The sequence below is a fragment of the Lampris incognitus genome, chromosome 1, assembly GCF_029633865.1.
Source record: "Lampris incognitus isolate fLamInc1 chromosome 1, fLamInc1.hap2, whole genome shotgun sequence".
Lineage (NCBI taxonomy): Eukaryota > Metazoa > Chordata > Actinopteri > Lampriformes > Lampridae > Lampris > Lampris incognitus.
In genome coordinates, this window is record NC_079211.1 from 141,264,074 (window position 1) to 141,291,911 (window position 27,838).

A 27,838-nucleotide genomic window follows, 5' to 3' on the forward strand; every position below is an offset into this window, starting at 1 on the left:
TGGTTTTTAATGGGCGTTTTTTTTGGGGGGGGGGCCGGTGTTTATAGAGCTGAGAAAACTCCTGGATAGATTCTATTCAAAACTGTCCTGTGATCCATTTGCACCTCCTCAAATAGACTTAACGAGGGAAATGATTTGATGCCTGAAGATGCAGCAAGATGTGGCACGGTGGCCCAGTGGTTAGCACTGTTGCTTCATCGCTAGAGGGTCCTGGGGTTCGAACCCCAGGCCGTCCCAGGTCCTTTCCAGCATCCCCGCGACCCTGAGAGCAGGATAAGCGGTTTGGATAATGGATGGTAAGGGTGTTTTGCCATTTTGTAGCTCTCCATATGATATTAAGGAAGAACAGCAAATCTGTCACAAAATGTGCTGTTGCCCAAATACTTTGTAAGTTTTCTGTATGTGTGTCATGCATGGGTGGCAAACTGAACAGGGCTGCGGTGGTATATGGAGTGAAGTGAGCTTGAAACGCTAGATCTACAGCAGAAAAGAAACACGCAATGTGGTTCAATGTAGAAACCGTAGCATCAGTTTTATTTTTTAACGTTGTGTGCCTTTGCAGGAGCTGCCAGAGTATGACCAGCCTTTTCAGTAACACCATGTCCCCCGCCAAAGATGGCTGCTCCTCCCTCCCTCGGCGCTGCAGCAACCTTGGCAAGCCTCCACTCCGAGCCCTTTATGACTTGTTGATAGCACCAATGGAGGGGGTGAGCACTGTCTCTTTGTGTCAGCACTTGCTTGTATGTGTGTGTGTGTGAGAGACAAAAAAAAACCTCAGAGGGAAAACGAGACAATGAGGACCAGAATGCAAGCATATGTCTTGTTTTTTTTAGTGTACTAGTTTGCTGTTCAGCTGAGTATTTGTGCATATTTATATGCAAATATAAATACACTGTTGTCTGTGTTCAGGGTCTAATGCACTCCAGTGGGCCCGTTGGCAGACACAGACAGTTGGTGATGGTGCTGGAGGGAGAGTTGTACCTCATTCCTTTTGCCTTGCTCAAGGGCAGCTCCTCTAATGAGTACCTGTACGAGCGCTTCAGCCTCATTGCTGTGCCCTCCATCCACGGCCTTGGATTGAACTCTAAGGTAACTTCTTTTTCAAATAATTCAGGAGTACCTTCGCTGTGATAACACTTTCTTGTTTGGATCCCTGCAAATTGAGCATATATTATGGCGCTCATAAATTCTACTGTTTTCAATTTTTGCTGCACCTCCAGACTCATTCTCGGCGGGCTGGACCAGCTCCGTGTGGTGGGGTCTCCATGGCAGCAGTGGTGGGGAACCCTCGACTGCCATCGCCTGTGATGGACCGCTGGCTGTGGGGGCCCATGCCCTCTGCAGAGGAGGAGGCCCTGATGGTGGCTGAGCTGCTGGGCTGCCAACCCCTGGCCGGCTCCTCCGCCACAAAGGAAAGAGTGATGAGCGCCTTAACCCAGGCTGAGTGTGCTCACTTCGCAACCCACATTTCCTGGAAACTGGCTGCTCTGGTACTTACACCCAACCCAGAGGGGGTTCCCGGTGGAGCAGGTGCCAGCGTGGGTGTTGGAACAGTGGGAAGAGGGGCAGGGGGTAGTAGGCGAGGCAGTAGCGGGCGAGGCAGGAAGGGCTCATTTGGAAGCAGTTACACCATCCCGGAGTCTCTCCATATGCAGGATGACAGCAGTGATGTGGAGAGTATCTGTGACAGTCCACCCCTACAGGAGTTTCTGCTCACTGCTGCGGATATATTGGACCTGAGGCTGCCTGTCAAACTGGTCGTGCTAGGGTAAGTGGGCCAGGCAAGGGGAATTGGAGGCTTGAGAGGCAGACTTCTTACTTAGGTCTGCATAAATTAATCAGGAAAAGGTTTTGATGCATTTTATGATGAAATATCCTGCTAATTCAAAAACTGCATATGTGCTCTTGTATGGTTACAGGTCATACCAGGAGTCAAGCAGCAAGGTGACCGCTGATGGTGTGGTGGGTTTGACCCGAGCTTTCCTGGCTGCTGGGGCTCAATGTGTTCTCGTGTCCTTGTGGCCTGTCCCTGTCGCAGCCTCAAAAGTCTTTGTCCATGCCTTCTACACAGCCCTGCTTAATGGGACCAAAGCTAGTGCTGCACTTGCAGATGCAATGAAGACAGTCCAGAGCAGCAAGCAGTACTCCCACCCCTCCAACTGGGCAGGTTAGACACGCTGTCATCAACTCCTGTCTTTATCCTTCAACGAGTTTTTTACTAATCAAAGTGGTGTGCATGCACAAAATTCAAATAAATGGAGGGATGATAACGAGATGGCTTTTAATGTTGTTTCAAGACATTTCTTATATTAATTTCATTTTTCCAGGGTATATGCTGATTGGGAATGATGTAAAGCTGAACAGTCCCTCGTCCCTCATTGGCCAGGCTCTGGCCGAGATTCTGCAGTATCCAGATCGAGCACGGGATGCCCTAAGAGTTTTACTCCACCTGGTGAGACATAGACACAGATACAGACACACATGTATACACACACACACACACACACACACACTGATGTACCACATAAGCACTTACCTGTCTGACACACACACTTAAGATGATATAGCTATAACACCCGCTGTTCCCTCCAGGTGGAGAAATCTCTTCAGAGGATTCAGAACGGCCAGCGTAACTCCATGTACACATCACAGCAGAGTGTGGAGAATAAGGTGGGGGGTGTTCCTGGTTGGCAGGCTCTCCTGACAGCTGTTGGCTTCCGCCTCGACTCTGCAGGCACTGGGATTCCTGCCGCTGTCTTCTTCCCCACAGCGGACCCAGGAGACAGGCTCCAGCAGTGCAGCACCACCCTGCAGTCACTACTGGGTATGCACCACACAGAAGCCTGCTCTAACCGTCTGATCACATGCAGAATATTTATATTCCCTTGAACTTATACTATGCAAGTTTTCACTGTAGCTAGCGTTGCTTGTTTGCTGCAAGTTCCTCTTTGCTTCCAATATATATATATTGCGAGGCTAAGGTGGCATACAGTAGTGAGAGGTTGACATCAAGATGACTATTTTACATCTACCACCATGTATTAGCCTATTAAAAACTACTGGGAGATGCATTAGCGCTTGTCTTTCCTTACTGTGCACAAGCCCTATTCATTTGCTGCTGTTAATATCATGAGCCCAAACATATACGTGATGCGAGAAGACAGTGAGAAAGGCTGGTTGGACCAGATCACTCGAGACTCTAGCAGAGAAACTACTTGGTGTACTGAATCCCCAGTGGGTGCAATTTACCCTGTATAAATGGCAGTAGGCAAAAAACAAAAACAAAAACAGGCATTTCAGTGTCAGGCCTTGGTTATTGCGTGCCACTGCAGAAGCACGGCGTGCGGCCAACAAGCGGCAAAATTGCATCGTATAGCTTGAAAGTTGGCCGGTAAACTGGAATAGAACAAGGCATAATTTCTTTTTGCCGTGATTCAGTATTATTTGTTACGACATCGCTTGTTCTGTTCGCTTAAATTTCTGCTTTGACTTTATATCAGTCTGAAATCACCTGCTCAGTTTAAGTACTACATAGTTAGACGCTGAATGTGGCTTGTGTATGAATAATGAAGTACTGCCTTTGATCCGATCCCCCCAGGTCTGCCGCCTCCAGCTCTTCAGGCTTTGTGCAAGCTCATCACAGCTTCAGAGGCAGGAGAGCAGCTCATAAACCGGGTAGGCCTCAGGATCACAGCACACACACCACTGGATTATTAAACCAATACACTACATGCAGTCCTTTGCTTATGAAGTCAAGCACACTGATGTTAAGAGTTACATATAGTGTAAGGAATTATTGGAAATGTTGACAAGCCTTCGCACCGTAAGGATTGAGGCAGAACAAAGCTTCAATACTGCGTCATGAGATAACCCTGTTATATAAGGACTTCCTATGCACCACGGTCCATCTTAAACTGAAAAGAAGCCGTCATTTCAACGGTTTGGGGTTTTCAAAGTTTAATAACTTTATGGAAGAAAAAAGACACAAACCTGCCACTCCCTGAATGCTCCTTAAATTGCATATATTTGCGTTCAAATGAGTTTTAGATCAATTGCACACACAAAAAAATTATAAGAGCTACCTAAAACGACCATGAGCGGTCAAAATGACCACACGTAATTTGCGCATTATTGTGCGCGTCATGTCACTATTTATGACATGTGTTGGTCGCGTCATTTCCTCCGCAAAGTTCATTGCTCTGTCCTAGGAACACACTAGCGCCCTCCAGTGCACAGTAATAGTCTAAACTTGATTTTTGATTATTGCCAACATGTCTGGGTACAGACGCCGTTTCAGACGCACTATGGCTACCACCGACGCGTTGCAGTATTCACAGGCCCTTTGGACAGTGGCCATTTTAAATTGTTTGAAAAATAGTATTAAAAGTTTTTCAAATGTTAATTTTGGTGTCAGTCATTTCCTAACAGACATACTGACATATGCAATACATTAATATCTCAATTGGGTATTTATCCTGACAGAATATAGAGTTTAAAAACTGGCCGTCATGTTGACCGCCCATGGTCATGTTAGGTAGGGGTGAAATCCCGGCCATTCTAGTGTTAAGTATGGAGCCTAAACCGTTCTGAGTCCTGTTCTCCTGTTTTATAGCTTGTGACACCACAAAATTAATCTTATGCTCCTAAAGTTCAGCCCGGGTCATGTTTAACATGTGGTAGTCACATGTTTAGTTTGAAATGGCGCCCAATTAGTAGGGGATGAAGGACTTTTGCTGCCTCCTGCTGTGGTTAATAGTGGTGTTAATGCACAGCAAATGAAACAAGTGCAAGTAGATTATATAGAATACCTTCTTGACACACACACTGTTGAGATCAGACATTGTTGTCCAGCTTGATGGTGGTAACCCTTATTTGCAGCTGTTTTCCCCCCCTGTTAAACTGAACCCTTTCCCGCTTTGTTAATGGCCTGTGTGCATGCAATTAAAAGCCTGTTCTCTCTCTCCACCACCCCTAATCTGCGGTCTGAAGGCTGTTAAAAATATGGTGGGAATGGTAAGTGTGCCTTGACCTACCTGCATGTCTTCATCCCATTTCGCCACGCCGTCCCCACTGTTCTCCATTTCTCACCCGCTGCAAGCTGTGCAGAACACCCCGTCTCCATATTAAGAGACATAAACTCTGCAGTGTTCCTCATCGACCTACATGTTTCATGGCGTTCTAGCTGTTGCATGCGCACACACTAGTTTCAGAAATAGCTACATCTGAGGTGTTTGTTTACCAGTTTTCTACCACTAGTTCCTGCAGCTGGAGATCTTTGACATTACAAGTGTTTATGGATTTTACAGGCCTGGTTCAATCCAGGCCAGAGGAATGTTTAAGGGTGGGTAATGGGATGTAAACTGTGATGTAAAAAAAAAACAAAAAAATACCAATCTTAATCATGGTGTGGGTAGGGAGGAGATGAAAGCACATTTTCTTTTTGTAAACAGTTGCGTCATTTTGACAAAGGTGTGTCTGTTCCAAGTCAGTTAATCCTCAAACAAAACACGCGAATGTGGCTCAAGGACACGTGTAAAACCCCCGAAGAGGTGGAGGGAGGAGATTGGAGTGAGCCAAAAGTCCTCTTAGCTTTGAGTTTCTGCAAAGGCTCTGTTGTTCTAAATACCTATAGGTTGCGGTGGATGATGTAGGCATACAATAATATCCCTATATTTTCTGGTATTTTGACAATGGCAATTGGCTCGCTCCCGGTTAATGATTCGGCCGACGCTGTCTTGACAACATCAGCTTACATCAGCAGTGTCTCCTGCTGACAGTTTGAGGTTTCCTGCAAGGGCTGATTACCCACACAGCCTTTCATTCTCTGCATATTCTTTGCTGTGATTACTTGCATTTCACACCAAGAATGGAGAGTGGAACTTAAGTGTAGGCAAAAAAGCCTACATGTTTTAATATTTTCACAAAGCTTTCGTATTTACACAAGATGCATTACTGTATACCGTAAAAGCCAGACATTATCGGTGCAGTATCCTGTGCAATATTTCTTGCAATATTTTGTATTTCTGTATTTCAATATTATATTTTTCTCAACGCAATATTCTGGTTATTGTACATTAGGTATTATATAAGCATTATATATATATATATATATATATGTGTGTGTGTGTGTGTGTGTGTGTGTAACCCCTTCTTCACTGGCGGGCAACGCCAAGCACATTTAAACAAGACAACATCCTAATGCTACCAGTTACTAAAGTGTTACAAGAAAATCCAATGGCGCAACAGGATCCTGAGTTCTCAGCGGTGGAATGGTGAGCTGGCCGAACCTCCTGTGAACTAGAAGGCTAATGCCACTAATGACAATAATAGTGATGAATGATAATAGAAATAATTAACCAAGATATTTATCAATGTAGTAGCGCGGTGCCGCCACTGAGAAAATACTACACTTACCTAAGGCTAGTGGATGGTGTATCTTCCCAGAATTAAACAAACCGGTGGTTAAGGCAGATTGTGTAACCCTGCTGTGTGCTGAAGTACCGTACAAGCTTATTACCAGCACTCTAAAAGTAAATGAGCTGCCAATGCACCCGAAATATAATTAATAATAATAGGATTTATTGGATAATACTGAGAGAGAGAGCGAGAGAGGAAAAAAAAAAGAGTACCACACGAATGTGGTACTGTTGATCAACTAAACATTAATTAAAATTTCACAGGGTGTGACAACCGTTCACAATAAACGGAAAGAAAGTACCAAAAGAATACAAAAATACCCAGCGCTTTCTGTTGGGGCCCGTTGGTGCACATTAACACAGTTCTCTGAGCGCAGGGCAAGGCAGACACCCTACGATGCCCAGGCAACGAGACAAAAGTGTGTGTGTGTGTGTCAGTATAAGTGATCTGTCCGGGTTACTCACAACCCAACGCTCCCACGACCGGGAGGCTGTGTGCAGTCCAGAGGATGGACGGCGCTGTGCTAGCTGTCGGCTCCCCGGCAGGGCCTCCACCCGCAAGATGGCCACAGGTCGCAACGTTCCGAAAACCCCGGCGAAGACAATGGTCCTCCGGTGGGAAACAAAGCCATCAGACCCGAAACAAACCCCACCAGCAAGCACACGACCGTGGGCCAAATCGCAACCCTCCGGTCCTCAAATGCGGGCCCAGTACACGGCTGTGTACAAAGTCTCCGCGAAACGGGCACTCAAACGGGGCTGCAGAGCGAGATAAAAAATGGGACCTCTCTCTATATATATATATATATACACACTACCGTTCAAAAGTTTGGGATCACCCAAACAATTTCGTGTTTTCCATGAAAAGTCACACTTATTCACCACCATATGTTGTGAAATGAATAGAAAATAGAGTCAAGACATTGACAAGGTTAGAAATAATGATTTGTATTTGAAATAAGATTTTTTTTACATCAAACTTTGCTTTCGTCAAAGAATCCTCCATTTGCAGCAATTACAGCATTGCAGACCTTTGGCATTCTAGCTGTTAATTTGTTGAGGTAATCTGGAGAAATTGCACCCCACGCTTCCAGAAGCAGCTCCCACAAGTTGGATTGGTTGGATGGGCACTTCTTTGAGCAGATTGAGTTTCTGGAGCATCACATTTGTGGGGTCAATTAAACGCTCAAAATGGCCAGAAAAAGAGAACTTTCATCTGAAACTCGACAGTCTATTCTTGTTCTTAGAAATGAAGGCTATTCCATGCGAGAAATTGCTAAGAAATTGAAGATTTCCTACACCGGTGTGTACTACTCCCTTCAGAGGACAGCACAAACAGGCTCTAACAGGTACTATTTAATGAAGATGCCAGTTGGGGACCTGTGAGGCGTCTGTTTCTCAAACTAGAGACTCTAATGTACTTATCTTCTTGCTCAGTTGTGCAACGCGGCCTCCCACTTCTTTTTCTACTCTGGTTAGAGCCTGTTTGTGCTGTCCTCTGAAGGGAGTAGTACACACCGGTGTAGGAAATCTTCAATTTCTTAGCAATTTCTCGCATGGAATAGCCTTCATTTCTAAGAACAAGAATAGACTGTCGAGTTTCAGATGAAAGTTCTCTTTTTCTGGCCATTTTGAGCGTTTAATTGACCCCACAAATGTGATGCTCCAGAAACTCAATCTGCTCAAAGAAGTGCCCATCCAACCAATCCAACTTGTGGGAGCTGCTTCTGGAAGCGTGGGGTGCAATTTCTCCAGATTACCTCAACAAATTAACAGCTAGAATGCCAAAGGTCTGCAATGCTGTAATTGCTGCAAATGGAGGATTCTTTGACGAAAGCAAAGTTTGATGTAAAAAAAATCTTAATTCAAATACAAATCATTATTTCTAACCTTGTCAATGTCTTGACTCTATTTTCTATTCATTTCACAACATATGGTGGTGAATAAGTGTGACTTTTCATGGAAAACACAAAATTGTTTGGGTGATCCCAAACTTTTGAACGGTAGTGTATATATATAGCTGAGCCAAAAGGCAAAGCTCTCACTTTACCAGTCAATCTTCATTCCAACCCTCACCTATGGTCACGAGCTTTGGGTAGTGACCGAAAGGGTGAGATCATGGATACAAGCTGCTGAAATGAGTTTCCTCCGTAAGGTGTCTGGGCCTTAGAGATAGAGTGAGGAGCTCGGACATCCGCAGGGAGCTCGGAGTAGAGCCGCTGCTCCTTCGTGTCGAAAGGAGCCAGTTGAAGTGGTTCGGGCATCTGATTAGGATGCCTCCTGGGCACCTTCCTTTGGAGGTTTTCCAGGCAAGTCCAACTGGGAGGAGACCCCGGGGTAGACCCAGAACTCGCTGGAGGGACTACATGTCCAATCTGGCCCGGGAATGCCTTGGGATCCCCCAGGAGGAGCTGGAGGGCATTACTGGGGAGAGGGACGTCTGGGATGCCCTACTTAGCTTGCCGCCACCGCGACCGGACCCCGGAGAAGTGGCTGATGACGAGATGAGATGAGATATGTTAGCATTTAGTGTGTACATACATATATTACTTACTTAGGTTCCATTTTTCAGCAGTTTGATAGATGTTTATGTGAATTTCATAGCCTGCAACACTTGCGTCCATGCCTTCTTGTTGTGCTCATGACAGTAAAAACCTTGAACCTTGCATTGCAGAGGAGCCATGGAAAAAAAGAGATTGCCCCGACCATTTTCTTTGTGGTATTGGTGGTAGTGTTTTCACATTCATAATAATGCTGATAATATCTACAGTTGTAATTTTTATTACAAATTTAGAATAATGTTGTTTTTGAAAACATTGAAAATGCTCTTTAAGTTAATGTTTGTGATGAAAAGGGATCTGAGCTGTATCTGTTGAAATGTTTTGGCAGTTCTGATTACACTTTGCCCAATATGGCACAGAAGTTGTGTTTTGTGCACTTGGTATAATTAAAAACGGCTGGCAGTGTGTTCCTGGCCAGCAGAGGAAATGTAACGTGAAGTGCAAGATTTTTGCTTCACGTGCATGACACCGCTGCCGGCTCATTTGCTGGGCAAGGCTGGTATGAAAGGCTCCGGGGGTTAACATTTACATGGAGTCAAAGCGCGGCGGAGCACCAGAAACTGAGTTGAGCTCGTATCTGATCTGAAAACGAAGATGATCAAACAAATTGGTCACTGAACTACCTTTTACAGCAACTGGATTTCAACATACAAATCAGCATAAGGAATCCTAGTAGTATAAGATTTTTGATTAGCTGACGTGCATGAGCACACGCTCCTCCATAGTGTCAAATGGAGGTTCACATGCATCTTAACATTGATAGATAAAAAAAAAAATTCAAAAATAAACTTGTAATGCCACAAAAAGATGGGGTCGACAATAAATTAATGCATTATAATGATGATGGTGGTTTATTCTGAACATGTAAATAAGCAGGATATACTAACATACAGATAAGCCATTGCCAATAATCTAAAGTGATCAACAAATCCACACATCATACTCAGCGAACAAATCTCCATGTGCATCAAGTTATTTGCTACATGTTGGAACAGGAGTAGGAGGAAGTATACACTTGTTTTTTCCTACCGCTTCTCACTTACTCTTAAGTTAATTCAGCTACTATTCATTTCAAACTCAATTCCCACTGTACTGTGTAGGTCAAATTCAGTGCAAGTTGTGCTGCACAATACAAACTCAACTACTGTAAACAATAGGAGGAAAAAGAAAAAAAAACACATCAAAAACACATGAGAGAAAGGAGAAAAACGAAAAAGAAAAGCATCCTCAATGCTGCATACAACCCAAGTAGCCACTCTGTGTCATAGAAAGAAAAATGAAGTAAAAAAAAAGTAATAAGAAAGGTGGCACGGCGGCGCAGTGGTTAGCCTGGTCGCATCGCAGCAAGAAGGTCCTGGGTTCGAACCCCGGGGTTGTCCAACCTTGGGTGTCATCCCAGGTCATCCTCTGTGTGGAGTTTGCATGTTCTCCTCGTGTCTGCGTGGGTTTCCTCCGGGTGCTCCGGTTTCCTCTCGCAGTCCAAAAACATGTAGGTCAGGTGAATCGGACTTACTAAATTGTCCCTAGGCGGCCTGTCCAGGGTATCTCCCCGCCTGCTGCCCAGTGACTGCTGGGATAGGTTCCAGCGTCCCGCGACCCTAATTAGGATAAGTGGCATGGAAAATGGATGGATGGATGTAATAAGAAATGTTTAGAGATAAATCATCCCTGTAGTATCTCTTGATAATCAGTCCTTTGTACTTCTTGAACTGTGTTATGCTCAGACTGTTCCACAATTTCACCCCACAGATTGAAATGCCCATGCTCTTCAAAGTTGTACGAACACATCATTTCTTGAAGTTTAATTTCCTTTTCAAATTATATTCCCCTTCTCTATCTGAGAATATTTTTTGGATATTACTCGGTAGTAGATTGTTTCTTGCTTTGAACATTAAATTCTACTAAATCTCTGAAATTCAAGGCACTTGACTTTAAAAATAGCTTGTTGGTGTGTTCACGATTTCCTACATTATTAACTATCCTTATGGCTCTTTTTTGTAGTATACATAATGGTTGTAGGTTGGTTTTGTAGGTGTTACCCCATACCTCCACACAGTAGATCAAATATGGTACTATAAATGAGCAATACAGAGTATGCAATGATTTATATATGATCCAGAATGGGGCTTGCTTTTCTCATGACCGCATCACTCCTTGCAAGGTTTGCTTGCACATATGCATTATGTGAGGTTTCCAGCAGATTTTGTGGTCTACTATCACACCTAGGAATTTATTTTCTTGTACTCGTTCTAGTTGGACATTGTCAATCACTACTTTTACTTTGGTGTTCATTTTATAATTTCCAAACAACATAGACTTTGTTTTGTCCAGATTTAAGGATAATTTGTTTTTGTCAAACCGCCGTTTTAATTTTTCCATTTCTATTGTGGTCACCTCCAAAAGCTGCTGTAAATTCTAACCAGAACAGAATATATTCGTGTCATCCGCAAATAAAACAAATTTCAATATATTTGATATCTAGCATATATCATTTAAGTACAGAATGAACAGTTTTGGACCTAGAACCGACCCCTGGGGCACACCACAAGTAATATCCATGTATGACGATTTATGTCCACCTAACATTACAAACTGCTGCTTGTTACTTAAATAGCTTCTTAGCCAATTCTGTACCACCCCTCTGATACCATACCATTCCAATTTGTCTATTAATCTATTGTGATCAATAGTGTCAAACGCTTTTTTTTTTAGATCTGTAAATATTCCCACAACAAACTTTTTTTTTGGTCTACACAATTAGTTATTTCTTCAATTAATTCAATGAGTGCCAGAGATGTGGATCTGTTTGGTCGAAACCTTTACTGGGTATCAGTCAGCAGATTGTGCTTCTCAATGAATTTGTCAAGTCTAGCAGCAAATAGTTTTTCCAATATTTTGGAGAATTGCGACAATAATGAAATCGGTCTGTAGTTTTTAAATTGGTGTCTATCTCCAGTTTTATATAGGGGTATGACTTCTGCGATTTTCATTTTGCTTGGAACTTTACCAGATTGAAAGGACATGTTAGAGATATGGGTTAGTGGTTTTGCAATATCTTCGATTACTTTCTTAACCATTGTCATATCAATATCATTCCAGTCAGTAGATGTTTTTGTTCTCACATTTGTTTACCATGTCCACAATTTCCTTCTCTTCTACTGCTCTAAGAAAAATGGAACTTGGATTTATGTCTCCATAATCACTATCAATCCCCCTGTGATTGTTTGTGTGTCATTGATTTTTTCTGCCATTTTTGGGCCCACATTTACAAAGAATCTGTTGAAGCCATTGACCACATCTTCCATGTTATTTATAGTCTTATCATTATCTGTAAAGTGTTGTGGCCAGCTTGGGCTTCTAGATCCATTTCTAATAATACTTGTTTTTATTGATCTCTAACTCTTTATTATAGTATTCTTTCTTGCATATCCTCATAATGTTAGTTTGTTTTTATATTTTTTTGTCTTTTGTTTCTGCTTCAATGGTTCTCTGCTTTATGAATTCTTTATAGAGCTTATTTTTTTATGACAAGCATTACGTAGTCCCTTTGTGAACCGAGGACTATCTTTATATTTCTGTTTACTGTTGAATTGTTCTATTGGGCAATTTTTGTCATATAAGGACTGACATGTTTCGGAATGAATCGTAAGCTTTGTCATTGCCATTTTATTTGTATATTTGTATATTACAGTTATGTGTTAGTAATTCATTTTTGAAAGCATTCATGGGTTCCTCTGTTCTTAGTCTTATATATTTATAATATGTGAAAAGCAAACAATGTCAGCAGAGGAATCCAAAAAACTTTTCAATTTGATTATTTTATCATTCACAAGACAGAGAACAGTTCGACTAACCAAATGCATTTAAAGCATTCATCACATCACCAGTAATGTTGCACAGCGCTGTTTTAGACTATGGTCCGATCTTTTTTTACTCATTGCTAGCTCCTTCTCCCCCTCTTTTTCCTCTTCTTGCTCCTTCTCAGCTCCATCAGGTGCTAGTTCAGCTCCAGACAGGAGAAAAAGAGCAGGACTTCTCTTTGCTGCCCATTCAGGTGTCCATCAGTGTGCAGCTATGGAGACTACCAGGGTGCCATGAATTCCTGGCTGCTCTTGGTGAGTAAACCACTAACTGATGAAACTATTAATACCTTATGTCCAAACCAGAATGACTTGAAAATAATTAACACATAAAGCAATCCTAGCAACCCACTTAAGCATCCCACGGTATTCACGTTCTTGCACTCACACACACACACATACTCACACCATTGTTAAATTTATGAGCTTAAACGGATGTGTTTAACTTTTTGTGTAGGCTTTGACCTATGTGAGGTAGGCCAAGAGGAAGTGGTGCTGAAGACTGGCAAGCTAGCCAACCGCCGTACCTTGCACTTTGCCCTCCAGTCTCTGTTGGCGCTATTTGGTAATTATTGTGTTCCTTGTCAGTCAATTAATCAATCAATGGGAAAATGAGCGGGAATTTGATTGTTTATTGTAAGTGTCCAGACGTTTTACACAGCTCTTGGATCTTTCATGTTTTGTTTGTTTCCTTTCATTTTTCTTAACCCCTTTTTCTGCTCGTTTTAGACTCCACAGAACTGCCTAAGCGCCTGAGCCTGGACAGCTCGTCTTCCCTCGAGTCTCTGGCCTCAGCCCAATCTGTGTCCAACCCCCTTCCAATGGGATATCCCAACCTCCCCTTCTCTCCTCCTTGCCTGGACAATCTGGCGTCAGATGCCATCTCTGTCTATAGCCTCAGCTCTGTGGCCTCCTCCATGAGCTTTGTTTCCAAGTCAGATTGTGATTTCCTTGGCCATCGGCAACGCGGTGGGGCTTCAATGCACTACTCTGTCCACAAGCACCCTCACGTTCCTCGGAGTCGCTCCTCTCCTCATGGGGCAGCTGCCGCAGCAGGAGGGACCCGTGGGGAAGAAGAAGAATATGAGGGCTTTTCCATTATCAGTAGCGAGCCTCTGGGGAGCCACTGTGACTCTCTTCCTCTGCCACCAGGCCACAGCCAGCGTCACCACCGTGGAGGCAGAGGGGTTGGCAGTGGGTCTAACTCGGGAGCAGGGAGAGGCTATGCTGTGTCGGTATCATCGAGGGGAAGCGTCAGCACCCCCACCTCCCCGGTCAAAACATGCCTGGTGCCCAGCCCCAACTCGCCCTTCCAGAAAGTGGGCAAAGTGAGCAGCTCAGACACAGGTGAATCTGACCAGTCCAGCACGGAGACTGACAGCACTGTCAAGTCCCAGGAGGAGAAAACTGTCCCACTGGATCCCCAGGAGCTGGCCCAAAAGATACTGGAGGAGACTCAGAGCCATCTACGTGCAGTGGGTAGCCTTCAGCGGGCTGGGGCGGAGGGAGCGACACCGGGAAGCACCTCAGGTCGGAGCAGCGCTTTCCGTGCTTCGGAGACCAGCGCATTCAGCCGTCCTAATAGCAGTGCCAGTGGCCGAGCCCAGTCCTCCCCAAAGCCCAAGCCCCCCTCCCGCTCCTCCTCTCTGCAGAAGATTAGCTCTGGCTACAACAGCCCTGCAGTGTCTGAGTCTTCTCAAAAGGAGGGCAGCCATCCCTCCCCTACTCTAGACAGCCATGCACAGTTCAAGTTGAAGTACCCCAGCTCCCCATACAGTGGCCATATCTCTCGCTCTCCCAGTAACATGTCACCAAGTTCTGGCCACCAGTCCCCGGCTGGAAGCGCCCCATCCCCGGCCCTGTCCTACTCCTCCACGGGCTCTGCCTGCTCCACATCGGCTGATGCCCCAGACTTAGACCGTCTAAGAAGGGGTGTCATTGATGAGAAAGTCCAAGCTATTCACAATCTGAAGACCTTTTGGGCTAATGCTGCAGCTCAGCAGCAGCAGCAACACCTTGGCCCTGTCAAAGCCATCCATGGTGCCCCTGGACCACTTGCCTCTGCCGGTAGGGACGTACTGAGCCTTTTGAATCTCTCTCCACGGCACTGCTCTCCTAGTGAAGCCCAAGACAGCCTGGAGCTGCGGGAGCTGGGGCTGCAGCCTTTGGATAGGGGTAATAAAAACTCCTCCAATGGACACCACTGCTCCAACCCAAGGAAAGTGGCCCCTTCGCCCACTATTTCCACTAGCAGCAGCCCTGGTGCTCGTTCAATCAGACTGCCTGCTGGCAATGGATACAAGTTCTTATCACCTGGCAGATTTTTCCCTTCCTCTAAATGCTGAGAGACTAAAAAGGATTTCCATACTTTTACCTTTCATTTACTATCCTGTGTGCTGGAGGAGTAGGGCACTTTTTTAGGGCCTCTATTGGTCAACGGGACTTGATTGACGGTGAAAAGGATTTGATTGGTCAATGAGTGTGATTCCCCAGAGGCACATGAATGCTTTCAAGAGTGTCTTGTCTTTGTGCCCATAACACTGTAAATGGCAATGAGAATACTCAACGACCTGATACTGTGTTTGTGTGTAACTGTGTGTCAGGTAAATGTAAATGCCAATTGGTATTTCCTCCAAAACCCTTGCTGTCTGTATGGGCCAAGATGCAACAGCTATAACTGATTTCTCCATTCTATTTTTTGTTTTTAAATCTAATGGTTATTGTTATTATTGTTGGTTATTGTTATTAATATTAAAATTATTATGTTTTGTAAATTAATTCCAGTGTTTCACAATCAGTATTAAGCGTTTTTATATTATTAAAAAGTGAACAAACCTGTACCATGTAAAGATGGATAGAGTGAAAAAAAGATTTAATATTTTTTATTGAAATCAAAAAGGCATTTTGCCTGATTTCTTTGTGAATCGAGTGTCTGCTCCGAAGCATGGATTCTCTTGCTATTCATTGTTAAGTACCACGTATGACTTTTTAGCCCATGATTTTTTGAGATTAAACATGAAAATTTCATGACAACCATCTGTCATTTATCAGTAAACTGTTTCAATAAAAACATGTTTGCTTTCTTGTATTCTGGCCCTGTATTATTTCGATGCATATCACTGGAGTGTTTTGAAAAATAATATTGTCACACTAGAACCAGGCTTAATGACTAGTCATTATTATTGCTTCTTTCAATAAATCTGTTTATTGTGACGAAGCCTTTTCTACTGTAGACCTGTATGGAGCAAATCCCACACCCCATTCTCCATGTAAAAAAAAAAAGGATTTGAAACTCTGTTTTGAAATTTTGAAACCTAGTTTTGAATCTCTACAGGCATGAATGTGTTCTTTTATTTTAGCTTCTGCATTCATAGAAAAGTTTTGCTCCCCTGAAATAAAAATAAGCAGAACAACAACACCCATTTCACTGGGGTTTGCAAATACATCAAGGATTTGTCAGTGCTACCCTGGGGCTCAAACTTCATTCTTCATATTTAAAAGATTTAACCTTTTTAAACTACATTTTGAGGGTTTTTTTTATAAACCATGTACAGATTGAGATGTGGGATTAGCACCACAGCCTTGCTTGTGCAAGGTTAGGCTATAGCTCTCAATTCATATCCTTAAGAACAAGAACACATAATGACCCCAGCGGTGATGGTTGGATCAGAGAAAGTGAAGTATAGCGGGGAATGTACAATGTCCAGAAAATGTGGACATTGCACATGGTTTAGTAGTTACTCCATCAGCCTATGAGTCATTCCTTTTTTTCCCTATATATATATATATAAATATATAACGTTTTTTCCGAAACCGTCAATGGTGCTGAGTGCTTGACTAATGAGGAGCGGAATATCAACAGGGATACAGGAAAAAAAAAATTTTTTGCATCTTTTTTGCCTTTTTTTTTGCATTAAAATCTTTTTTCCTGTATCCGTGTTGATATTATATATATATATATATATATATATATGTGTGTGTGTATATATATATATGTATATATATATATTTATTTATTTATTTTACAAATGTATTAACTTAAGTTACATCCAAGGATTTCGAGTTAAAAAAAGAAAAACATTGATAAAAATCCTATAGGGTAGGGGCAAAAGTATAATTATGAGAAAACAAGTTGTTTTTTTAATTGGGCATGAAAACTTAAGTGGTGCTGTTTCAACGGTGGTCGTTTCATCCCTCGCCTCACCGAACACGTGACGAAAGCGGCGGCGGCGGCGGTGAGGGGGGGGGCTGTTCATAAGAACGCATGACGTCAGCAGGAGTACGCAGCCTTACCCGAAAGAGCGACGATGGTTCTCATCAAGGAATAGTAAGTGCTACGATCCTTTCATGAGTGTTATATGTGTCGTTTTTAGGGACGTCGCTTATTTCTCCAACAGTAGCTGTGAGCTCCCTGAAATTCTTCGGGCGACTGAATGTGAATCAAAACTTTAGATCTTTACCAAATCTCTGTCAAACACGCGAGAGAAGAAGGGTGGGATTGCTCAAGAGCTTCTGGCCTACCGGCTTTGACAGCGACATTCATTACAGCTGCTTTCACAAAACCTTCTTTTTTACGCGTAATAGTGCTGCCAAAATCAATCTTACACGCGTTGCTGTTAACGCGTGTAAGAAAGGAGAGGGGTCGAAGTCTGTACTTTTCCGCAGGACGCTGACAAATCACCTAAACTGAGCTAGCGGACTAGCTAACCTAACGGTAACATGGCTAGCGGAACATGAATGGGAAGGAAACGAGCGCAGGCAGCGTTAGCTTAGCTCGTTAGCGAAGGCACCGCGTCCCTTTTAGCACTCGCTCCGGAGTCGGCGTCAGCTAACCCTATAACCCCATTGCAGATAAGATGGACTTGGATTTGACTGGCTGTTGTTTGCCCTCCTCGTCAGCGGATTTGTAATGGCAAGGCGAAGTGAGCGCGCTCGGCACTCAACCAGAAGTTGTGCTAACCACCTAGCGAGGTAGCTTAGCTGATTGACTCAACTTTGACCAAACAGGAAATTACAGTACCAAGGTAGTAATTATTTTTGCCAGTTCACGTGTGTAAACATATTGTAGCACACACCCGGCGCAGAAACCAACCCAGTTAGCTCAAAGGCTTTCTGTGGCGAGCTGGTGTAAACTCGAGTTTGGTGAGAGATTTCGGACGCAGGGAGATTTGATACCGTTTCAACAAAAAAATCTGTTGGACTGTTTATGTGGTTCCGAGCGTTTGACTGGGGATTTTATCGATATCACACGATCCCTACAGCCCTCCACCTGTTGTACTCTAGGCGAAGTTACTGCCGTCATCTGTGACTCTTTTTTATTCAAGGTAGCAGGGCCAAAGAATAAGAAAAACAGAAAAATACGATTTTCCAGCGTTCACAGCCATCCGTGCCCCGTTACTGATGGCCGTGCACGTTTGCGCATGCTCTGAATAGAGACGAGTGGGATGCTGCTAAACATAAAAACAATCTTCTTCTTTCAGCTTGTTCCGTGTTTTTCAGGGGTCGCCACGGTGGATTGTACAGTGTAAACATAAAAACAGTGACACAAGAAAAAGCCCAAGGCAAAAACGTCCATGCAGCATTTTTTCCCCCTGTCATCCTAGTGCTCTCCCCACTGTCACACATTACTGAAAACCAGAGGAAATGGTGAATACCACAAAGAGAAAGAGAAAGGGCTTAGGCAGTGCTTACCTGTGCTTAGGCAGGAATCTATTAAATGTCCCATTCATATCTGAATTGCGTCTATGACCAGGAAAACATATTGCTACTAAACTATCTGTTGGGTTCGATTACGGCGATAACACATTTACTATTAATGGAAAACGCTCGACCAAGTTATTTCCTAAATGTTCCATAACGTAATGTGCAATGTGAGAAAACCGTATGAATGGAGCACTCATCTTTAGACAACACCCGTGACTCAAATATTTGCATAGCGAGAGACATTGGTCAAATCTGGGATTCGCCAATCATTGTGGTTTGGGAACCCTATCACCAAGGGAGTACCTTGAGACATTTTGTATGGTTTGTGTGTTATATGTAAATGAAACTAATTCAGAATGTCTTTATGCATACTCAATAATCCAGGCTAATTCAGGTCTCACATTCTTGGTAGTCATATATTTAAGAACTCTTTTGTACAAGAGCGTGGTGTCATACCCTGGCAACACAACCACAAAGCATGGCTTGTCTGTTATTGTAAATAAGATTTAAAGTAAGGAATACTGTTGCATAATTCTTGGAAACTCTGTGCCAATCGTCTTAGGTTTTAAAACACATTCTAAATCTCAAGTGAGTCTCATGTTGTTGAGCCGTTGGTGTTCCCACGTGGACAAAATATAGTCATTTGGTTTAGTCTCACCCTCTAGAGTTTTAATCCAGTCCATAGCTTTGTTTAGAAATAATGCTCAATGTTTCTAGTAGACTCTAAGATACTTTTTGCATTCAAATTTGAGTATCCCTTTGATTTTTTTAACACCAATTACAACGAGACAGCTTCATTAATTATCTTATTGGTATTGTTCTGCTTAAATTTTTCATTACTGTAATTGTCATTTCAGCCCATCTGCTGTTATCTGCCACTGTAGGTGATATACATGCCAGTGTTGTTTCTATTTTTTTCTCACCTGGGTTTACTTAAAACCAGCAAAGAGGTGTAATAAGGCCCAGTTTCAATTTTGTCTCTTAAAAAAGCTTAAACCCTTGTGCGTCAGCGTCTGACTTAAGTGCATAATTAAGAACCAAAATTTCATTCAATTGAAATAACTTGGATGTCTTTTGTCAAGTGAGAGAAGCGTTCCACATAAAAATAAAGGCACTTATCAGGAGGTTACAAAAGCTTAACTTTTTTACCTCCGTGTTAGCCATGTTTGCACTACTCAGCTGTTGTACTTTTCAGTAACTTGCAAACTCTTGGAAAACGATAATAATGAATATTGTCATGCATATAATCAAAGTGGAAATTGTGTAAATATGAGATTTTGTTCATTTTCATACTTTCCTCCAAACCTAGGGTCTTGTTCCAAAGTAATTAATTATGGAGTGCTGTCATCCACAGGCAACTATTTTTTTCAAAAGCTACATCCGACACTGACAGTGTTGAAAGTAGCAGCCTAACTCATCACCCATCGTGAAACCTTGCTGTGCAGTTGTCAATAGTACAGCCCTTATTGATAAACCTTCACCTGTCATATAAAACACACCCGATCACCTACAATATGAAAGTGTGTTGAGGGGGAATGTACAGTGGCCAAGAGAACCCACCACACTGCAGTTTCAGAAAACACAAGATAAAGGAGATAATGCATGCACTAATCTTAACAACATATACACAGCTTTTCAGAAATATACTGCAAATTGGCAAAATATAAGCAAATTAAGGAAATGCATGAATTGGAGAAAATGCAGGCATCAATCTGACAACCAACCTCTGAATTTAGAAACCTGCTGCAAAGTCACAAAACATATACAAATGCAAAAACCCTGCAAAGTCCACACAACACAACAGAAGTGAGTTACAACCCAACAGAAATGTTTCCGAAGGACTCTTACCTTGAAGCACCTGGGTAGAACTTGTTGACAAAGAAGGTGGTTAGCTCATGTGCCATCAGGCTTTTCTCAGTGCCGAGAACTCTTAAGCACAAACTCTCGTTCTTGAGTCCATGCTTGTCAAGTTGAACTGGGTAGACGAACTCAAAAGCACGGAGATCATTTAGATCAGTGTGAGATGAGGTGGATTTAATCAGGTGTCCAAAATTTGTAATCTGACTGTTTCTGTGACTCAACTGCTAACTGAAACCCTCTTCTTTCTTACTCTCTGTATAGCATGTGAAAAAAACAACGGTTTGTGAAAGCCTACCTCTGCCAAATGGATATTTCACAATAGCATTTTCACACTTTTTTATTTTACCACAAGGTATATACATGGTAGGAAAGTTTAGGAACATGGCTTTTCAAATGTATAAATGGTTAGTACGTTAATTCAATGATTAAGATGCTAGGAGGTATTGTTCAATCAAAGGGTCACGGAATCTAATGTTACACATTTTACTAAAACACTGGTATTGCTCAATACCCCATATTAGCTGGGCTTCCTAGCTCAGAAAAACTTGGCGCAAATTGATAGTATATTTCCAAAAGGGGCAAAAATGTAAAATGTACGTTGATTTTTGGCCTCAAAGTTTCTCAAAACAGAATTTTGGTGACAAAATAACAGTTGAACTTCTAAAATTCTAACAATGTACGTTTGTGGGCTTTGCTTTCATTCATTTCTAAATGTGAACGTGTATTTTTGGACAGTACTACGGCTGTGGAAGATGACATTTGATGAGATCACAAGGACACAAATACTGAAAAATACACCTAGGGCATTTCCCAAACCACTCCCTATCCACTACCACTAACCCAACAAGTGTCACTTAAAATGAAATCACTCTTGCAGCTGTGGAGGACCCTTCCTGTTAAGGGGAAGTGTATAAAAGTAACTGGTTATTATGGGATGCCCTCACCACTTTGCCTTCGGAAACAGAATGCAAATGTTGCCATGACTCCCAGTCAACACCTCATTCTGCTGCATTATCACTGCTTTGCTGTTTGAACATCTAGAAAGGCAGTGATATGCAGTGAAAGAAAATGGCTGCAAGCTATGTATTTTTAATTGTAATTGCATTTGTGCACATAGACACCAACTTATGAAGATAATTGTGCTCATCTATAAGGATAGCCCCATAAGCAACCCTAATGTTTTGCTACTCTGCAATGTGGTCACATAAGCTTACCATAGATGGACATGAGGAATGAATCATAGTCAGCTCTAGGTATACTCACGTTCCCAAAGGTCAATCCCACCTTTCAATGACCTGTGCTGTTGATTTTAATTTGAAATTGGCTTTGCTGCACTGCTTCGGTGTATTTTAAGGTAACATACAGCAAATTTCAAAGACAGCACTATTTGTTGTCTTCTGCACTTAACATTACCGCATTGTACAGCAAAGAAGTGCAGCAGACAAAACTATCTTTGAACTCAAAATCGACAGCACGACCTTTTTCATGCCCAGTTAATTTATTTCATTTTATTTTGTTCAACCTTTATTTAATCAGGAAGGTCTTATTGAGACATGGAATCAAATTTTCAAGAGAGTTCTGGCTAGTAATGACAACTGAAAAAATTCTTCCAAAATTTTGGAGTAGGCCAGTTTTGACTGTGATATACGCACACTGCAAAGACAGGATTTACAAAATGACTTGAAAATGATGTGCTATAGGCTAAAACAATGAGGTTATTGTTAGAATGACCACGACACACTCCCAGGCTTGTTCTAGAATTCCTGTTTTGTGAAAATGGCCTTTTTTTTTTAAAGTCCTGAACTGTTTTTCCAACAGTCCTTATAAATGCATCGCCACAAAAACGATGTATTTCTAAGCTGCACGTGTGTTTTTAACGTTATTTTTCAAATACTATAACACTGAACAAACTCCACAACAAAACGGCATTAATGACAAAAATAGAAATAAAAACAAATAGCTATAAATGCAGAAGGGAGGTGCTACTCTCGTTAAAACTTTTGATCCATTATTTTCCAACCAGCTGAGAACACGACCCATCTTCTCTTGTATGCAGTCCATTTTCTCCAGCATTGTTCGTGGGTCCCTGCTTTAGTCCCTAGATAATGAGTCAGTTTTTCCATGGAGTATATTTCCTCTACAATGTTCAGCCACTGTACTGGTCTTGGAGGGTCACTTTTCAACCAGTTCCTTATGATGGCCTTTTTACATGCAAGTATCAGGCTTTTGAAGACATAGATGTAATTCTTTTGAATTATGTCTCCGGGGTATCAAAACCCCGGTACACAATCTGGGGAAAATCATAAGAAAAAATTTCAAGAATCTGAATAAACCTGTCCTAGAATGTTTATATTTTTATACATGACCAGAAAATACACCAATCAGCCAAAACATTAAAACCACTGACGGGTAAGTGAATACATTGATTATCTCATTACCATGGCACCTGTGAAAGGGGTGGGATATATTAGGCACTAAGTGAACAGTCAGTTCTTGAAGTTGATATGTTGGAAGCAGGAAAAATGGGCAAGTGTAAGGATCTGCACGACTTTGTCAAGGGCCAAATTGTGATGATGAGACGACTGGGTCAGAACATCTCCAAACTGGCAAGTCTTGTGGGGTGTTCCTGACCTTCCCAGTATACAATGGTCAGTACCTACCAGAAGTGGTCCAAGGAAGGACAACCGGTGAAATGGTAACAGGGTAATAGGCGTCCAAGGCTCATTGATGTATGTGGGGAGTGAAGGCTAGCCCATCTGGTCCAATCCAACAGAAGAGCTACTGTAGCCCAAATTGCTGAAAAAGTTAATATTGACTATGATAGCCAGGAATCCAAATACACAGTGCATCGCAGCTTGCTGCATATGGGGCTTTGTAGCTTCAGACCGGTCAGAGTGTCCATGCTGACCCCTGTCGACTGCCGAAAGCACCTACAATGGGCATGTAAGACTCAGAACTGGACCATGGAGAAATGGAAAAAGGTGGCCTGGTCATGTTTTCATTTTCGTCTTGTGGACGGCCGGGTGCGTGTGCATCATTTACCATGGGAAGAGATGGCACCAGGATGCACTATGGGAAGAAGGCAAGCCAGCGGAAGCAGTGTGATGCTCAGGGCAATGTTCTGCTGGGAAACCTTGGGTCCTGTCACGTGGAGGTTACTTTGACACGTACCACCTACCTAAACATTGTTGCAGACCAAGTACATTCCTTGATGGCAGTGGCTTCTTTCAGCAAGACAATGTGCTTTGCCAAACTGCAAAAATTGTTCAAGAATGGTTTGAGGAACATGACAGAGTTCAAGGTGTGGCCTTGGCCTCCAAATTCCCCAGATCTCAATCCAATCAAGCATCTGAGAGTATGCTTGAAAAACAAGTCCGATCCTTGGAGGCCCCACCAAGCAACTTACAGTACTGAAAGGATCTGCTGATAACGTCTTGGTGCCAGACACCAGAGGACACCTTCAGAGTTCTTGTGGAGTCCATGCCTCAATGGGACAGAGCAGATTTGGCAGCATGAGGGGGGACCTACACAATATTAGGCAGGTGGTTTTAATGTTTTGACTGATCAGTATAGTATGTGAGTGATTGGCATTCATCTGCCTACACTGTCTTCAGCATTGCTACTATTTACCCACTGTTTTTGTTTTTTTGTTTTTTTTGGTGGGGTGTATAAAAAACGGATTAAATTATTTCACCCAAATTCCCTCCATATTTTAGAGCTAGTCGAAGTTTGTTGCATTCTACTCATGGAATGCCAATCACTCTTCAACAGTGTAATGTTCAATTTCTAGTTCCCATTTCAATTTTACATATATTGAATTTCTTCCATTTCGTTTTTTTTTAAACTACTATACAGTTTGGAAACAATTTTTAGGGGGTTTGTTTGTATGTGTCTGTCGACACTTGAATCACTTAATTACCTTCTGCTGGAATTCTTTTTTTAATTTCTGTGTCATATAAATGTCTTAGCTGTAAATATCGGAACAATTCCCCATTCTCTAAATTAAATTCTCCTTTCAGTTTTACAAAAGTTGTGAATTTTTCCCTCAGATTGTGCATACAGCTGTTATTCCTTTTTCTCTCCACCTTGTACAAATGTATTAGCTATCTCCCCAGGTCCGACCCTGGAGGTCTGAGAAGGCCTAATCAGAAGTTTACTGTTACCTTTCAATTAGTATTTTTTGACAGTCTCACTCCATATTTCCAGTGATTCTTCTAAAATGCAATTTTCCCACTCTTGGTCTGTATATTCTCTTCCTCCTATCCTGGCCTGAGATTGAGTTTGGCCCAGATTTAGCTCTATCTGTTTCCATCTACCTGGATACTCTGGGAAGCACCAATAGACTGTGTCTCATTTGGGCAGCATAATGGTATTTTTGAGCTTAGGCAGTGCTAGGCCTCTGTTTTTCTTGTCAATTTAGAATATCTTAAATTTTACCCTTGGCTTTGCCTCCTGTCCAGATAAACTGGGATATCGGCTTTATCCCATGCTATCAATTGAGATTCTGGGATTGTGACTGGTAGTGATAAGAAAAAGTATAGTAACATTGGCACCACATTCATTTTCACTACCTCAATTTTTGAACAAAAGTCCAATACTAGTGTTGACCATTTTGTTATATCTTTTTGTATCCTTTTCTTTAATTGTAGTTTATTTTGTATATTTTGTTCAATTCTTGGGTGATTAACACTCCCAGCTATTTATTTGATTTTGCGTCCCACTTCAATTTATATTTCTGCCTAATTGCCTTACTTAGTATGTATAGCTGAGAGAGTACCTGTGTTTTTGTCATGTTCAATTTATAACCCGACATCAGACTGTAGGCATCCAGAATAGTCATAAATTTGGGAAGTGTTGAGGTTGGATTTTGAAGATAGATATTATCTTCTGCAAAAAGTCCAATTATATGTTCCACTTTTGCTATATTGATTCCTTTCAGCTCTTTGCTTTGTCTGATAGCTTGAGACAAAAGTTCTATGAAAATTACAAAAAGGGCAGGGCTAAGGCAGCAGCCCTGGCAAGTGCTTCTAAACAGCTTAAAACTGTCAGATGACCTTTGATCTTTATTCTGGCGGTTGGGTCTCTATATAAAGATTTTATGCACCTAGCGAATTGGTTATTAAAACCCATCCTGTCTAGCACTCTGTACAGAAAAGGCCAAATAACTATCAAACGCCCTATCTGCATCAAGACTGACCAGAGCTGCATTTAGATATTGTTTATTAGCCTGTTCTATAATGTGTAGGCTTCATCTGATGTTATCCTGTGTTTGTTAATCTTTTATAAACCTTGTCTGAACTTTAGCTATTAAATCAGATAGAACGTTTAATTGTTTTTGGTATTATAAATGTAAACAATTTATAATCTACGTTCAATATAGAAATTAGACGATAAACTTCACAACGTTCTTTATTTTTACCTTCTTTTGGGATGGGTGATATGGCCTCTTTCCATGATGGTGGTGCTACAGCTTTGTTGAGTATCTAATTCAACAAGTCTACCAATACAGGGGCGAGGTCTTCATTAAAGATTTTATACCATTCATGAGCAAGCTGTTCTCTCCTTCGGCTGTCTCCGGTTCTTCCACGGGGATTCCGTGTTGCTTTAGCTCCCGCTGCGCCTCCTGTGCACCAGTGTATGTTCAGGCCCCTGTATCCCACTGCATCCGCATGTCCATGTATAGTGTTTGGAAGTGAACCCCCTTTTTACTGTAGGGCTTTCTTTAGCCCATTGTATTCCCTGTGCATCGTGACTGTCGCTGTCACTTAGTCATGGTCAAAGTAGAGAGTTCTATTGTACAGTTGGGTTTTTCCCCTTTTTCCAAGCTTCTCTTAGTACCATGTCCTTGATTGTGAGCTCCTGGAAGTTGATAATGATAGGTCTCAGTGGGGCTTGGGGTCAGAGTTTATGTGCCAGGGACCGATGAGCCTGCTGTATTTTCAGATCCAAGTCTTGCGGTAATGGCAACTTGCTTCTGAGGAGTTCCACAATAAATTGTGGGTACCCAGTTTTCCTCCTCTCCCTATGCCACTCTAAAGATGTGTATATTGTTTCTCCTAGACTGGGAAGTCCGTTAGTTTTTGCTGCAGGACTCTTTGCTGTTCCAGGCAAGTGCACAGTACCACATTTACCTCCGCCACCTATCCCTCCACCCGCTCCACATGGGTCTCCACTTCTTCTACTCAGTCAGACAGACTGCATTATAAGGTTGTCAAGTTTGCCATTGATTTCTTGTCCCAGAGGATTAATTTCTTGTCTCAGACCATCATTGTCCCTCTTTAGATAAGTTTTTCGCTCCTTTATCGCCCTGATTGTCTTCAGGTTCTGTGCACGTTTCAGAGTTCCTCTGGCCTTCAGCAGCTTCAATTCAATTGCTAGCGTGATCTGCTTCAGCGTTGTTAGCTTTCGCTGCCGAGATGCTTTAATCTTAAATTTTTGGCATTTTTTTCTTCTTTATGGCTTTTGTTTCTTTTCGCACTCAACTATCCCTTTTATTGGTAGATGCTGAGTCTTCAAGTTAAATTGTGATAGGTTTTTGAGCGCGGTTTCACTACGTGTCTTAACTACTCCTTTAGCAAAACCTGAAGTATTCTGCGTGTTTTTTTAACATATAACTTGAAGATTAGTTTAAAAAATGGAACCCTACACTTGTATGACGTTTCTTCCATTCTTTTGCTTCCCACTTCCGTTGAGGAGTAGTTGCGTTTGATAAGTCAATGTTAGACTCGCTAACGGAGGGTTTGATAAATCACTTCTCCTCCGCCCTCAGCGTTTTGGTACTCAATTCAGCATGGTGGCGATTTCATGTGAATGTGCAAATGGAGGGGTAGTGCCCTAGGGGTAGTGTGTGTGGGATAGTTTGGGATTGACTGCTATTGAGAAACAGCTATTAAGTTCCCACTGGGCATTTCAGGTCAAAGTGGCTATCAGCAATTTTACTTTGGAGTACTTTTTAAAATATTTTGTCAAACTACATCCCGACAGCTATCAAAAATGCACTGAAAAAAGCATGAAGATTCTGGGCCCACCCTAGACACTGTAGGCAGTGACTGAAAACTTTCTCTGGCTTTGCAAGCTGGCACTCTGTTGGTCCCTGCTTGCTGTCAGTCACTTAAAACATTTATGGGTCTGTTAGGCAGAAGTGGGGAGGCTGATTTTCTTTTCTTTTTTTTTGCAATATGTTTTTTTAAATATAGCTAGCTCTTGCTTACTTCCACCAAGGATTGCTTACCCCAACTTAAGTGTCCTCTGGAGACATTTATTTTTTATTATAGCTAACTTGTGTTGTGTGAATTTTGCAGCACTTTTGCATTTGCATGTGACTTCGCGCATAGCTGCACCGATACTGATACCAGCATCAGGTATCGGTCTGATACTGTGCGCGTGTACTCGTAATCATAAAACTGCTCTGATACAACAACACCTGATACCACTTTAC

General features: G+C 42.2%; 2 protein-coding genes across 4 annotated transcripts in view; both read left to right on the top strand.

The window, feature by feature from the left end:
- The window catches only part of ttc28 (tetratricopeptide repeat domain 28), a 273,284-nt gene extending 257,383 nt beyond the window's left edge, over window positions 1-15,901 (top strand). For all 3 annotated transcript variants that reach the window (XM_056281622.1, XM_056281638.1, XM_056281630.1), the window contains 10 exons: window positions 563-707; window positions 910-1,089; window positions 1,221-1,768; window positions 1,920-2,167; window positions 2,328-2,452; window positions 2,593-2,824; window positions 3,599-3,675; window positions 12,963-13,092; window positions 13,295-13,402; window positions 13,567-15,901. In XM_056281622.1, the coding sequence (XP_056137597.1) occupies window positions 563-707; window positions 910-1,089; window positions 1,221-1,768; window positions 1,920-2,167; window positions 2,328-2,452; window positions 2,593-2,824; window positions 3,599-3,675; window positions 12,963-13,092; window positions 13,295-13,402; window positions 13,567-15,182 (3,409 nt within the window). In that variant the 3' untranslated portion in view covers window positions 15,183-15,901. The remainder of the gene's footprint in view (window positions 1-562; window positions 708-909; window positions 1,090-1,220; window positions 1,769-1,919; window positions 2,168-2,327; window positions 2,453-2,592; window positions 2,825-3,598; window positions 3,676-12,962; window positions 13,093-13,294; window positions 13,403-13,566) is intronic.
- A 1,219-nt stretch (window positions 15,902-17,120) lies between these two features.
- The window catches only part of pitpnb (phosphatidylinositol transfer protein, beta), a 43,179-nt gene continuing 32,461 nt past the window's right edge, over window positions 17,121-27,838 (top strand). Inside the window, exon 1 of the mRNA XM_056281140.1 lies at window positions 17,121-17,164. Coding sequence (XP_056137115.1) covers window positions 17,145-17,164 — 20 coding nt within the window. The 5' untranslated portion in view covers window positions 17,121-17,144. The remainder of the gene's footprint in view (window positions 17,165-27,838) is intronic.